The 14,469-nt window shown below is 44.8% G+C and overlaps 1 protein-coding gene across 6 annotated transcripts in view; it reads right to left on the reverse strand.

Annotated features, from left to right (window-relative positions):
* Positions 1 to 14,469, reverse strand: part of LOC115200482 (potassium channel subfamily T member 1) — a 136,092-nt gene that overhangs the window by 39,901 nt on the left and 81,722 nt on the right. For all 6 annotated transcript variants that reach the window (XM_029763586.1, XM_029763590.1, XM_029763589.1 and 3 more), the window contains 13 exons: positions 13,523 to 13,625; positions 12,434 to 12,496; positions 12,126 to 12,174; positions 11,758 to 11,817; positions 11,055 to 11,129; positions 10,069 to 10,152; positions 9,032 to 9,126; positions 6,030 to 6,213; positions 4,097 to 4,261; positions 3,514 to 3,650; positions 2,049 to 2,112; positions 1,200 to 1,308; positions 369 to 477 (listed from right to left, as the gene is read on the reverse strand). In XM_029763586.1, the coding sequence (XP_029619446.1) occupies positions 369 to 477; positions 1,200 to 1,308; positions 2,049 to 2,112; positions 3,514 to 3,650; positions 4,097 to 4,261; positions 6,030 to 6,213; positions 9,032 to 9,126; positions 10,069 to 10,152; positions 11,055 to 11,129; positions 11,758 to 11,817; positions 12,126 to 12,174; positions 12,434 to 12,496; positions 13,523 to 13,625 (1,297 nt within the window). The remainder of the gene's footprint in view (positions 1 to 368; positions 478 to 1,199; positions 1,309 to 2,048; positions 2,113 to 3,513; positions 3,651 to 4,096; positions 4,262 to 6,029; positions 6,214 to 9,031; positions 9,127 to 10,068; positions 10,153 to 11,054; positions 11,130 to 11,757; positions 11,818 to 12,125; positions 12,175 to 12,433; positions 12,497 to 13,522; positions 13,626 to 14,469) is intronic.

Below are 14,469 nucleotides of genomic sequence, written 5' to 3' on the forward strand. Positions count from 1 at the left end.
TTACAAAGGAGGACACCTCAATCACAGGAGGGGAGGACGGGCTTGTGGTAATGGTTGGAGCGGTATGAGTGGCATGGTATCAAATACATCAAACACATGGTTTTCATGTGTTTGATGCCATTCCATTGGCTCCGTTCCAGCCATTATTATGAGCCGTCCTCCCCTCAGCAGCCTCCACTGACCTCAATGTATAGGTTACTGTTTCACAAAACAACACATGCAACGATCTCTGTATAATAAGGCATTTTATTTGTATAACGCTTTCTCACAAACACAAAGATCGAGGTTTATGGTTTCAATAGTGATACCTCATTGTGGAGTTTTCAGTAGGAGGAGAGAATCATCAGTGTTTTAATGGGTGTACTCACTGTCCTCTGGAAGTGTGCACCAGGAGTGTGACCAGGGTGGATGTGGCTGGACACACACAGTTCAGGGCCAGCATGGCGTACTTGAATTCCTCCTCACAGACTACGTGATCTAACAAATAAAACAGAACACTGCAAGTCAGAGCAAATAGGTGATGTAACAACTTTGTTTTTGAAAGGAATGCGAAGAAGGAGAGAGGATGGACAGACGGAGAGAGGGAGCTGGGGATGGGGGGACTGAGGGGAGGGAGCAAAACAGAGAGTTGAAGAAAGAGAGAAAAAAAGAGAGAGAGGGACAGGGAGACAACAATCTAAGAGACAGGGAGACTGATAGAAAGAGAGGGACAGGGAGACTGGTAGAAAGAGAGAGAGGGACAGGGAGACTGATAGAAAGAGACAGAGAGGGACAGGGAGACTGATAGAAAGAGAGGGACAGGGAGACTGGTAGAAAGAGAGAGAGGGACAGGGAGACTGATAGAAAGAGAGGGACAGGGAGACTGGTAGAAAGAGAGAGAGGGACAGGGAGACTGATAGAAAGAGAGGGACAGGGAGACTGATAGAAAGAGAGAGAAGGACAGGGAGACTGATAGAAAGAGAGAGAGGGACAGGAAGACTGATAGAAAGAGACAGAGAGGGACAGGAAGACTGATAGAAAGAGAGGGACAGGGAGACTGATAGAAAGAGAGAGAGGGACAGGAAGACTGATAGAAAGAGAGAGAGGGACAGGAAGATTGATAGAAAGAGAGAGAGGGACAGGGAGACTGATAGAAAGACAGAGAGGGACAGGGAGACTGATAGAAAGAGACAGAGACAAAGAGAGCAAGGAAAGCTCACCAGCAAACTTCACATGGAATTTGTTCTCTGGTTTGAGGATCTGGACATACAGGGGGCAGTTTGGGGCAAAGTCCTTCACAGCCCAGGCTCTGAGGATGGTCTGGTGGTCCTGCAGGACAAAACAACATCCATTTCCATCTGCTACTTCTAACACTTTCACCCTCACTCAACCTTCACAGCCCAGGCTCTGAGGATGGTCTGGTGGTCCTGCAGGACAAAACAACATCCATTTCCATCTGCTACTTCTAACACTTTCACCCTCACTCAACCTTCACAGCCCAGGCTCTGAGGATGGTCTGGTGGTCCTGCAGGACAAAACAACATCCATTTCCATCTGCTACTTCTAACACTTTCACCCTCACTCAACCTTCACAGCCCAGGCTCTGAGGATGGTCTGGTGGTCCTGCAGGACAAAACAACATCCATTTCCATCTGCTACTTCTAACACTTTCACCCTCACTCAACCTTCACAGCCCAGGCTCTGAGGATGGTCTGGTGGTCCTGCAGGACAAAACAACATCCATTTCCATCTGCTACTTCTAACACTTTCACCCTCACTCAACCGGAAATGTAATTCCGATTTTATGAGTCCTGAGAATTGGCCAGCTGGACTGTTATGTGCACTCAATATGAGTTTATAAATCCAATACTTATTTTTCATTTCTGTCCATTTTGTAAAATCAGCCGAGTGGAAAAGTAAAATAGTTCTTAAGCCACAAGTCCAATACGCACAATCTCACTGAGTTAGAGTGGAAAAATTCAGTTCATTGCAATCATAACTCAATTCATGTATTGAGTGATAATTGCAATGTGCTAAATATGAAGTCATGAGCCTGATAATGAACTTACAGCCGCAGTGCGGTCCACCTCATTCCTACTGCTCAGGATAAAACAGGCTTCTGCATCATCCATCCTGTAGGAAACACACTGGTTTAACAGAAATACACACACACACACACACACCACGCACGCACGCACACACACACACACACACCACGCACGCACGCACGCACGCACACACGCACACACACACACACACACACACACACACACACACACACACACACACACACACACACACACACACCAGGGCCAGGGAAGCTTCAGACAGGTAATATTAGTGAGAACTGTCCGAGAGAAAAGCTAAGAGGCTAAAATCTGCATGCTGTTGTAATGTTCACCGTATTGTCACGCTGTAGTCATGGTTTTCATCAGAGTATTTTCATGTGTGAAAACGGCAGAGTGGAGGGCTGAGCTGCTGGGTGAATTTATGACTCTGTTGTCACTGAACGACCATGCAGTGCTGTGCTGCAGTGCTGCAGTGGACAGGGTAAATTTCATGCCATCCCAGTTCATGCCATCCCAGTTTCCTCTCACGGGGACAAGCAGTATTACCACAATTCAGCCATCCATCACCACCCCTTAACATCCACCATACGACTACAATAAAATCAGAGCAGCTGCATATATCAATGGCTACCTCTATTGTGTTTCTGACAGGTCAGCCCCTGCCAACACGGTTTGATGTGATCGATCTCAGCTATGATTTGTGTTGATGCCTATGAACTTGGCTGTTGTGATGAGAGTGAGCCGTACTGAGATATCCCATTACACTGATATACTAAGAGAGGACAGCCAACTGAATTAACACCATTGGCTGACCTTTCCTGACTTTACCACTCTCTTATCTGTCAGCAGCACAAGGTGCACGAACTCACTCATAGACGCTTGATTCATATCTGAGATCAGAAAGCCTATCAACCAGTAACTGAACTGTTAGGACTCAACAACAGGCTCATTAGAGGTTTGTTCTGATCTGCGAATACCAACTCAGGCCTCTGTGACCTCAACTGATGGTGTTATGAACTTCTCTGATACCCTTGCTTCCCTTTACACTCTTAAGAAAAAAATGCTTTTTAGAACTTGAAAGGGTTCTTTGGCTGTCCTCATAGGGGAACCCTTTGAAGAACCCTTTTTGGTTCCAGGTAGAATTATTTTGGTACCAGGTAGAACCCTTCTGAGTTCCATGGAGAACCCTTTACACAGAGGGTTCTACATGGTACACAAAATAGTTAAACCTGGAACCACAAAGGGTTCTAACTGGAACTAAAAAGGGTTCTCCTATGGGGACTGCGGAAGAACCCCTTTGGAACCCTCTTTTCTAAGAATGTATCATTGCAAATAAAAGTGTTATAGAATGGAGCTGTCAAAGCGATGTGATATTTCTATCTATTCCACAACATGTTTCCCTGCTGAACACTGCCCTTCTCTCCCATTGAGACTCTTTAGGACCAGTGGGCGGTGGGTCACTCACTTGGCCCTCATGAGGTCTGTGTCTTTGAGCGCTGAGCCCTGGAGATAGATGACCCTCTGGGACCACAGGGGGATCTGGAGGACACGACGCACCTGGATGTCCATCTCCGTAGGGCACAGGATCACCACGTAGTAGTCCTGCAGGGTAGATACCTGTTATATACCTAACATCAGGAGAGTAGGGTAGGTACCTGTTATATACCTAACATCAGGGGAGCAGGGTAGATACCTGTTATATACCTAACATCAGGAGAGCAGGGTAGATACCTGTTATATACCTAACATCAGGAGAGCAGGGTAGATACCTGTTATATACCTAACATCAGGAGAGCAGGGTAGATACCTGTTATATACCTAACATCTACACTGAAGGTTTGCATATTTTATTATATTTTGCAAGCTAAATGCACATTTTGTTAGGAACCAGAGCTGATTGTCTAAAGGACTTGTGCGCCAAATAAAACATAAATATTGAGGTCTGTCCATTAGCGCTGTCTTTGGAGTACACACCAAATAACACAGCCTTCCTCAATTACTGTAGACCTACCAAATAACATTGCCTTCTTCTATTCCTGTAGACCGACCTGTAATCTAGGATGAGCGTAGAACTCATTGAGGAAGTCCATGAGCAAGTCTATCTTCAGAGAGCTGACACACAGGACGGCGTGTTTCTCTGTCTGGGCCCGGTGTCTGCTGTAGTTCCCTCCTGACTTCTGTCGCTCCATCCACAGATAGGCCAGCTCCTCAAACTGACACACACACACGCACGCACGCGCACACACGCACACACATGCACACGCACGCACACACACACGCACGCACACACACACGCACGCACGCACGCACACACACACACGCACACACACACGCACACACACGCGCACTCACACACACACGCACACACACGCACACGCACGCACACACACACACACGCACGCACGCACACACACACACACACACGCACGCACGCACGCACACACACACACACGCACACACACACGCACACACACGCGCACTCACACACACACGCACACACACGCACGCACACACACACACACGCACGCACGCACGCACGCACACACACACACACACACGCACGCACTCACGCACACACACACACACATATTTGAGGTTACAACAACCTACTGTACACATTGTAATACACTTACGGCATAACATGTTAGGGGGGTGACAATGTGAGGAGGGTGACAGAGTTAGGGGGGTGACAATGTGAGGAGGGTGACAGAGTTAGGAGGGTGACAGAGTGGGGAGGGTGACAGAGTGGGGAGGGTGACAGAGTGGGGAGGGTGACAGAAAGAGAAGGGTGACAGAAATAGAAGGGTGACAGAGTGGGGAGGGTGACAGAGTGGGGAGGGTGACAGAGTGGGGAGGGTGACAGAAATAGAAGGGTGACAGAGTGGGGAGGGTGACAGAAAGAGAAGGGTGACAGAAATAGAAGGGTGACAGAGTGGGGAGGGTGACAGAAATAGAAGGGTGACAGAGTGGGGAGTTAAACTGCTGATGCTGCAGGAAGGTTCATCAAATGCATTTCTATGGATTGTATTCATCAGTTAATTTATACTGTGGGGATTTAGTCCACATACTGTATAAAAAGGTTTAACGAGGAGGGCTGCTGCTGAAACTAAGATATAGGAGGATAACTAACAAGGTGTTGTTGTGCCTCACTCTCAGCAGGAACAAAGCTTTGAGTTGTGTTCTCATTACTGACGATGGACGGTGCATATGAGGTCGGAGCATGACAAGCAAATGATGTTCATTCTCAGAATGTGTTTCCGTCATATGTTGGCATTGTTTACACAGGACGTCTACGTCTGTTTGTTTGTTCTAGACCATGAAGTTTGATCAAGCAGTCTTAGCATTGAGGATGTTACTTCATGACTGGTTACTACTACAGGTATACATCTATAATTTCAAAACAGTTCTTGTCAGGCCATTCTTTTTTTCTTTTTTTACCTTTATTTAACTAGGCAAGTCAGTTAAGGACAAATTCTTATTATCAATGACGGCCTAGGAACAGTGGGTTAACTGCCTTGTTCAGGGGCAGAACGACAGATTCTATTCCACATCAGGTAACTGAGGGAAGCAGAAGACTCAGATAAAAAAAAGATGAAAATACGCCTTATGGAACAGCAGTGACTGTTAAGAGACACACAGGAACAGACACACGCAGACACACACACACACACACTCTACACACACATACATTGTAATATTGTTGTATGGTGGTCTTATAACTTTTGTATTGTAGATATGTAGTGGTGGAATAATGTTACATGATTTATCTTGTGTTTTATATGTAATGTAAGTGCCTTAATGCGTTTGGACCCCAGGAAGAGTAGCTGCTGCCTTGGCAGGAACTAATGGAGATCCCTAACAAATACAAATAGAAATGAAATCTTGTGATAAAGTGTCAGATTCTTTTCAGCCTCAATTATCCTTGGAAAACGGCTGTGGTAATAGCCTATTGTGTAAGCACTGTTATATACCGTGTCATACCTGTAGCGGGAGGACCACGAGAGCCACACAGATGAGAATGACCACCAGCAGCTGAGAGGGCCAGATATGAGGTGTGACATCACCGTAGCCCACCGTAGAGAAGGTGACGATGCAGAAATACAGAGAGTTGAACAGAGTCAGGTTCTGATTGGATGCTCTCTCAAGATGCTGGATACCACATGCCCTGGAAGGAGGAGAGGGGTTTCACATTTAGGGGTGTTGCTGAATTGGCGTTATGGAGAACCACTATAATGCCGGAACTCAGAGCTACAGATGTCGGATCTTAACTTGATCGATCCTTTTGTCACAGGGAATTTTCCAGATGCAATTCTAAATGAGCTCCGTGTGTGGCTGAAAATGAACAGTTCTCTTTCTCTCCATGCGGGGGCAGTCGAATCATTGGGATCAGGGTTTGATATCAAAATGATGTTCTCTCTCGCTCGCTCAAACGCTAACCCTAGGTCCTAATACTGCAACATTCAAACATATAAAATCTGAAACACAGGCATACACATAAACAACTGTTGTTTCATATACAGTGTCAAGTGTATCTTAAAGTTGCGAATGAACTGTCAAAATTGAGTTCAATTGTGGCCTGGGGTGGTCTAGCAGTTAGGGCTGCTGCCTTCAGTGCGAACATATAGGCCTACTGTGTCGGCGTGGGTTTGATTCCGGGCCGCGGGCCTTCTGGCACAAATAAGTTAATCCCCAGATAGACTTGATGTAGTTACACATTTCAAATTTGGACAGTCCAGGGTTATTGTACCCCAGATCTTGATAAGAAATGACCATATCAGACTGGATAACTTAAATCGGGAACGAATAGAATGATAAGAGTCAGTAGGCTACACCAACATTAGTTTCGAAGTATCAGAAGTTCATGCCCAGAACCGGGCGTGAACTTCTGATACTCGGCACTGAAGCTTGCTGCTCAGACCACTGCACTATGTCAGGTCACAATGCTCTAGCAAACCTTGAGAATACTGGATGGTATGGGGTCGGTTGGTTAGCGGAGCCTTCCCCCGAACCATAGCCCCCTAGGTACGCTACTGCATTGTATAGCCTACAAACACTGCTTCCAGTTGCCCCCTGGCTGTGATTATACTTTTTAAATATTTATTCAAATCCTCCTGCAGCAGGATTATTTTCCTCCTGTGAGGAAGATCCGACATCTGTATGCATGAGGAAACAGTAGTGAGCTTATCTGAATAAGGACTGGTTCAATTAAAACATGGACACATTGAATGATCAATGGCTCCCGAGTGGCACAGCGGTCTAAGGCACTGCATCTCAGTGCTTGAGGCATCACTACAGACACCCTGGTTTGAATCCAGGCTGTATCACAAGCCTGTAAGTTGGTGGTTGAAGATATCCCTCTAGTGGTGTGGGGGCTGTGCTTTGGCAAAGTGGGTGGGGTTATGTCCTGTCCGGGGGTATCATCAGATGGGGCCACAGTGTCTCCTGACCCCTCCTGTGTCAGCCTCCAGTACTTATGCTGCAGTAGTTTATGTGTCAGGGGGCTAGGGTCAGTCTGTTATATCTGGAGTATTTCTCCTGTCTTATCCGGTGTCCTGTGTGAATTTAAGTATGCTCTCTCTAATTCTCTCATTCTTTTTCTCTCTCGGAGGACCTGAGCCCTAGGACCATGCCTCAGGACTACCTGGCATGATGACTCCTTGTTGTCCCCAATCCACCTGGCCGTGCTGCTGCTCCAGTTTCAACTGTTCTGCCTGCGGCTATGCAACCCTGACCTGTTCACTGTGATTACTATTATTTGACCATGCTGGTCATTTATGAACATTTGAACATCTTGGCCATGTTCTGTTATAATCTCCACCCGGCACAGCCAGAAGAGGACTGGCCACCCCTCATAGTCTGGTTCCTCTCTAGGTTTCTTCCTAGGGTTTGGCCTTTCTAGGGAGTTTTTCCTAGCCACCGTGCTTCTACACCTGCATTGCTTGCTGTTTGGGGTTTTAGCCTGGGTTTCTGTACAGCACGTTGATATATCAGCTGATGTAAGAAGGGCTATATAAATACATTTGATTTGATTTGATCACAACCTGCTGTGATTGGGTGTCCCATAGGGTGGCGCACAATTGTCCCAGCATCGTCCGGGTTTGGCCGGTGTAGGCCGTCATTGTAAATAAGAATTTGTTCTTAACTTACTTGCCTAGTTAAATAGAGGTGAAATAAAATTAAAAATCTAAAAATCTAAGAGAAAGGTGAATTATACATGATGATGATCCAATGTAACCTAACTTACTGTTACATTTACATTTTTTTTTACATTTTAGTCATTTAGCAGACGCTCTTATCCAGAGCGACTTACAGTAGTGAATGCATACATTTCATACATTTTTTTCTCCGCACTGGTCCCCCGTGGGAACCCCGTTACAACTTGGCCTGAGTCCCACTGATCTCCTCACTTGTGATATTTAAACAGACAGATTGACATACATATACTATCCACATTGAAATTCAGCCTGGCAGATTAAGGATCAAAACCCTACATTCCCAACGATCGATGCACCACAACACTTCTGCTCTGACCTGTTGAATCAGTGAGAATCACACCATTGATTCTGCTGTCTGTTCTTCAGTTAATTTCCTGTATTGGATAATGAGGAGTCAAGATGTCAGTGGATGGAGGAAAGGAGAAGGTCCCAGGGAGCACCAGGGATGAAGGGGGGAGATCAGGGGCTGTATTTCATTCCAGAAAGTCGTTTCCTCCTAGATGCCCTTGTTCACTCCCCTTCACAGATCTGAAACAACTAGGCATGAGAAAAATATCTGTGGGCCAAACTGGTTGTTGATGTTGTTATTACAACCAAGTCCAACTCCTTTTTTCAATGTTGCTTACCCCTAACCAGATTCTATCAGATCTGTGAGTGGGAATGAAAAAGGGCAGATGGCAGGGAACAGCTTTGTGGAATGACATGCAGCCCATGGGCCCAGATTTAGGGAGCTCCAGGGAAGAGAGGCTGGGATCAGAGGACACATACCCAGTGAAGACCAGACAGAGTAGGGTGCAGATGAGGATGAGAACCTGGTTGAACATGGCCGAGTGGGTCCTCTGAATGGCACGATGGAGATCATTCTGAGGATAAGGAGGGGGGAGGGATAGAAGCAGAGCGAGGGAAGGGGAGATACAGAGAGAGGGTTAGGGTTCATGTTAAATTGGTTGGTCAGTCAGTTGGTCTGCTGTGCTGGTCAGTCTGTCAGTCTGTCAGTCAGTCAGTCTGCTCCATCTACTGCACCATCTATCTGTCTATTTATCTCGCTTTAAAACCTATCTGCCTTGCTGGTTACTTTAATACTGATGCAGTCAACCTTTCATACAGCATACAAGCACTGAACATGCGGTCCATGTCACACCTTGTTAATGTTTCTGATTGGCTGAAGCCCCGCTTCAGTCTCTTCAAGCTACCTACCCACCATGTCCCTTCATACCTTGTTAATGTTTCTGTTCGGCTGAAGCCCCGCTTCAGTCTCTTCAAGCTACCTACCCACCATGTCCCTACATACCTTGTTAATGTTTCTGATTGGCTGAAGCCCCACTTCAGTTTCTTCAAGCTACCTACCCACCATGTCCCTTCATACCCTGTTAATGGTTCTGTTTGGCTGAAGCCTCCCCTTCAACCTCTCCAGGCTGGACCTGTTCTCCCTCTCAGAACTGGTCTCCTTGACCCTGGACCTAACCATCTGTCCACAGAGATACATGCTGGCTCTGGCTCAAATCTATACTCATTGATGGTCTGCCTTCCTAAAACATTTGTTTTTAAACTGACAGGGAATCTACAGACTATTTATAATCAGGGAATTCTTACCAGTGTTCTTCTACACCCACATAATGCAGAGTTAAGTTATTCTATAGCAACTATTCTGCAAGCAGGCTATATACAGCATAATCTGAGATCTGAAGCATTTTAATAGGAAGAACCCATGTATTCCCTGCCAACAAAACTACATAATTATGACACCATTGCAACCAGTTCTGTCCAGTTTTGCCTGCTGCGTTATGGCTATAGCATATACTCACAATCATATTCTCCAGGGCACACTTGGCTAACCAGCAGTTGAGAAACACCGGGATGAAGATGTTTCTCAATGGAGGCCAGAAGATCTGAAGAGACAGTTGGATTAATTCATATGCACAGTGTGCAGTGCACGCTCCCATCATCAAGTTTCAACACTCACAGTCTCACATTATCATGCTCCCTGGTCTCTAGAGCTATACTCATAATATAAAACATAAACATTGCAAAAGTCATATGTTGTCTTCTAACCCCAAGCCATAAGACTGTCGAACAATTAATCAAATGGCCACCCCCCCTTTTTGTTTTTACACTGCTTTTACTCACTGTTTATTATCTATGCATAGTCACTTTACCCCTACCTACATGTACAAATGACCTCGACTAACCTGTACCCCCGCACATTGACTCGCTACCGGTACCCCCTGTTTATAGCCTCGGTATTGTTATTTTATTGTGTTACTGTTTATTTTATTTTTACTTTAGTTAATTTAGTAAATATTTTCTTAACTCTATTTCTTGAACTGCATTGTTGGTTAAGGGCTTGTAAGTAAGCATTTCACGGTAAGGTCTAGACCTGATATATTCGGTGCAGGTGACAAATACAATTTCATTTGATTTGATGTTCACTAATTGGCCTTGTTTGCTTTGTGGAATATGGTTTGAGCCACTGAAATGAATCTATTTGTCAGCACCACATTCCTCATGGTGTATCCTGTTACATTTCTCTGTTGGACGTTGTGGGCCTGCTGCTTGATGAATATCAGAGGGATACCACACACTGTGAATTCACAAAGACCAGAGCCATTCCAATACCATTATACATGTTTTATCAGCATGCCTGAAGCCCATTCATAGTAGAAGGTAACTAGACTATTTGAAATAATTGATTATGGCACAGATGGAAAACAAGGTGTGTGTGTGTGTGTGTGTGTGTGTGTGTGTGTGTGTGCGTGCGTGCGCGTGCGTGATCAGGTGGAAGAAGACTCACAGTGATTATAAACGGCACGGTATTGATCATCTCCAGGATGAAGGAGATCTGGAACATCTGCTCCCAGATATTCCCCTGAAAGAGAGAAACACAATCAATGTGTGAGTCAAGGCAATAAGCTACTGGCTCTGTCTGTGGACTAATTACAATGATAGTGATATGATACAAATCCACCAAAAACGAGGTCAATATTGTTGGAATAATCAGACCTCGGTTCTAAGTGTGCCTGGCACAATGGAACCAATTCTGCAAATCCTGCCCATTTGGCGCTCCAGGCAGGTGAGAACATAATGACAGCATTCGTTAAAACAATTGGGGATTGAAGCCATCTGCCAAAATGAAGCAAAACAAAAAACACACTGTACTTTGTCTTCCTAAAGTAAAACAGCCTAATTAATCAAAGGGAAGTAGCACTGCAGCACTAATGAGTTATTTAAGGAGAGAGACGAATTTAAAGAAAAAAGTAGGACGGACACCTCATCTTTTATTCATTTGTAAGGTGTATTAATGACCTGTTCTTCTGGCTCAGGCTAGAGCAGAGGCTCGCGGTTAACACATATGCCAGAAAGTTCGCCAAATTAATTGCAATCTCACACAGAGACGCAACACGACTCTGCCTGATAGAATGAATGAAATGACTTCCTTTGTGGCGTAGATTTTTTTCTGTGATCAGTGTGAAAGGAGTAGAGCTGAGGTGTCTTACTTTGTAGCTGAGATATGTAAGGAGCATCGCTTCCAGGAAACTGATTAAGGCCACGATCACCTGGAGCAGAACAGAGTGGAGGCACACACATTACCAGGGCTGAAATCTGGTCACATAACCTCTCAGGCCATCTACATATCACTGGGGAAAAGATGTGATGTTTTCTGTTGTAAAATCATTTCATATGGGATGCTGTGAGTGTTTAGATGTCTTCTTTTTCTAATGTATTGGCCACAGGGGAAGGGGGACATTGTCAATGAAATGTTCACTTGTGAGTTTGACCCATAGTGGCTACTGTTGAATGGAAGACTTGAGAAGCCAGTACTGTATTACCAAAGCAGTGTTAGTGAATCTCAGTCTTCTTTTACCTGTATCGCCCATACAGGAACCCTTCTGTTCACCCAGAAAATCAGATCCCTTTCACAAGACAAAACAATGCTATTGATTATACTCTATATATTGATTATTTAACAAAGATGATTCCAAATAACACAAGATAGCTATGAGATTAACAACTCCCTTTCAAAAGACAAAACAGTGTTATTGATGATGAATTACACTGTATGGGTTAGACAAGACTCATTTCAAACACCACCTGATAGCTATGAGATGAACACAATCAAAAACACATTCGAAGCCCGGGACAGCACGTCAATGTTAGACCCTCATAACTCACCAGTTGATTTCTGTGCTTTCTGTAGATTCTGCTGTGGTGCTTGTTCGGTTCTGACAGTTCACACTGCAGAGGAAATCCATAGCACAGGGAAGTCGTTCAGACAGGATGTGTGGTGAAATATATACCCTGTGGCTAATAGGCACCTTCACTCACTCTGCATGTTGCCATGGTGACGGACGGGAGGCAGAGGGACAATTTCTTTAAGAGCTGCCGGCGGCAGTGTATGCAATAAAAACCATATGCTGCTTCCATATCACTACACTGAGAGAGAGAATGCCCCTTCACCATCGCCGCTGCTCTTTAAAGCCTTTTGTGTCTCAGATAGATACCAAATGAATTCCAACTCTGGATCTATCTTATCTTGACCAAATACAATCTCATTTTCAACTTTGGGTAAAAGATAGAGGTAGATTCTCTGAATCATACAATACCTGAATAGATACCATCTTTTTAGAATTGATCTGACTACTGAACAAAAATATAAAACGCAACATGTAAAGTGTTGGTCCCATGTTTCATGAGCTGAAATAAAAGAGTCCAGAAATGTTCCATATACACAAAAAGCATATTTCTCTAAAATGTTGTGCACACATTTGTTTACATTCCTGTTAGTGAGCATTTTTCTTTTGTTAAGGTAATCCATCCACAGGTGTGGCATATCAAGAAGCTGATTAAACAGCATGATTATTACACAGGTGCACCTTGTGCTGGGGACATTAAAATGTGCAGTTTTGTCATACAACACAATGCCACAGATGTCTCAAGTTTTGAGGGAACGTGCAATTGGAATGCTGACTGCATGACTGTCTAACAGAGCTGTTGCCAGAGAATTTGCCAGAGAATGTTAATTTCTCTACCATAAGCCACCTCTAACATCGTTTTAGAGAATTTGGCAGTACATCCGACTGGTCTCACAACCACACAATTTCCATATTATTGTCCATATTCTAATACGAGATGCTGATGCACTTATTCTGCCCCCAATCTCAAACACCCAAATTAGAAATCACAGTTTAACAAATGCTACGGTCACTAGTAAGAAATGAAATAACAGGACTTTATCAGGAGGTTAAACATACAGTTACTCACCATACACCAGTGACCTGTTCGGGGTCGTCCAGAGACACTCTGAGGACGTAAAGGGCACACGTCAACAGCTTCAAGGAGAAGTTAAACAGACGGATCCTCAGGCCTGCATGGAAATAAACGCAATAGAGAATCCTAAAGGACACATTTACTAAGTAATTACATTGGGAGTAAATCTCAACCTGTTTCCCAGAGGGAATTGAACAATTATAGTTGACAAAGGTCAAATTAAGCTTATGGGAAGGAATAACATACCAAGGTAAAGTAAAGAGTAACTGAATTTGTGCTGATTTATATTGAAAAATCTGTTTAATCAGGCCCATAGGAGTAAATCTGGCTAATGTTTGCAGTCATGTTTTTGTAATGCAAGACACATTGGTATGGGAATGTCTACAAAGTTTGTTGCTAACTGCCCAGAAACTGAACTTATCGCAGACCAATGAAATGAGCAGGCTAGTGAGTCCGACAGGTAAAGCATCTCTCTCCTCGCAACTGGTGTCTCTACCCTACACCGGACATCTCTCCTCAGAACTGGTGTCTCTACCCTACACCGGACATCTCTCCTCAGAACTGGTGTCTCTACCCTACACCGGACATCTCTCCTCAGAACTGGTGTCTCTACCCTACTGGACATCTCTCCTCAGAACTGGTGTCTCTACCCTACACCGGACATCTCTCCTCAGAACTGGTGGCTTTACCCTACTGGACATCTCTCCTCAGAACTGGTGTCTTTACCCTACACCGGACATCTCTCCTCAGAACTGGTGTCTCTACCCTACTGGACATCTCTCCTCAGAACTGGTGTCTCTACCCTACTGGACATCTCTCCTCAGAACTGGTGTCTCTACCACACTGAACATCTCTCCTCAGAACTGGTGTCTCTACCCTACTGGACATCTCTCCTCAGAACTGGTGTCTCTACCCTACACCGGACATCTCTCCTCAGAACT

Source organism: Salmo trutta, chromosome 9 (genome assembly GCF_901001165.1).
Source record: "Salmo trutta chromosome 9, fSalTru1.1, whole genome shotgun sequence".
Classification (NCBI taxonomy): domain Eukaryota; kingdom Metazoa; phylum Chordata; class Actinopteri; order Salmoniformes; family Salmonidae; genus Salmo; species Salmo trutta.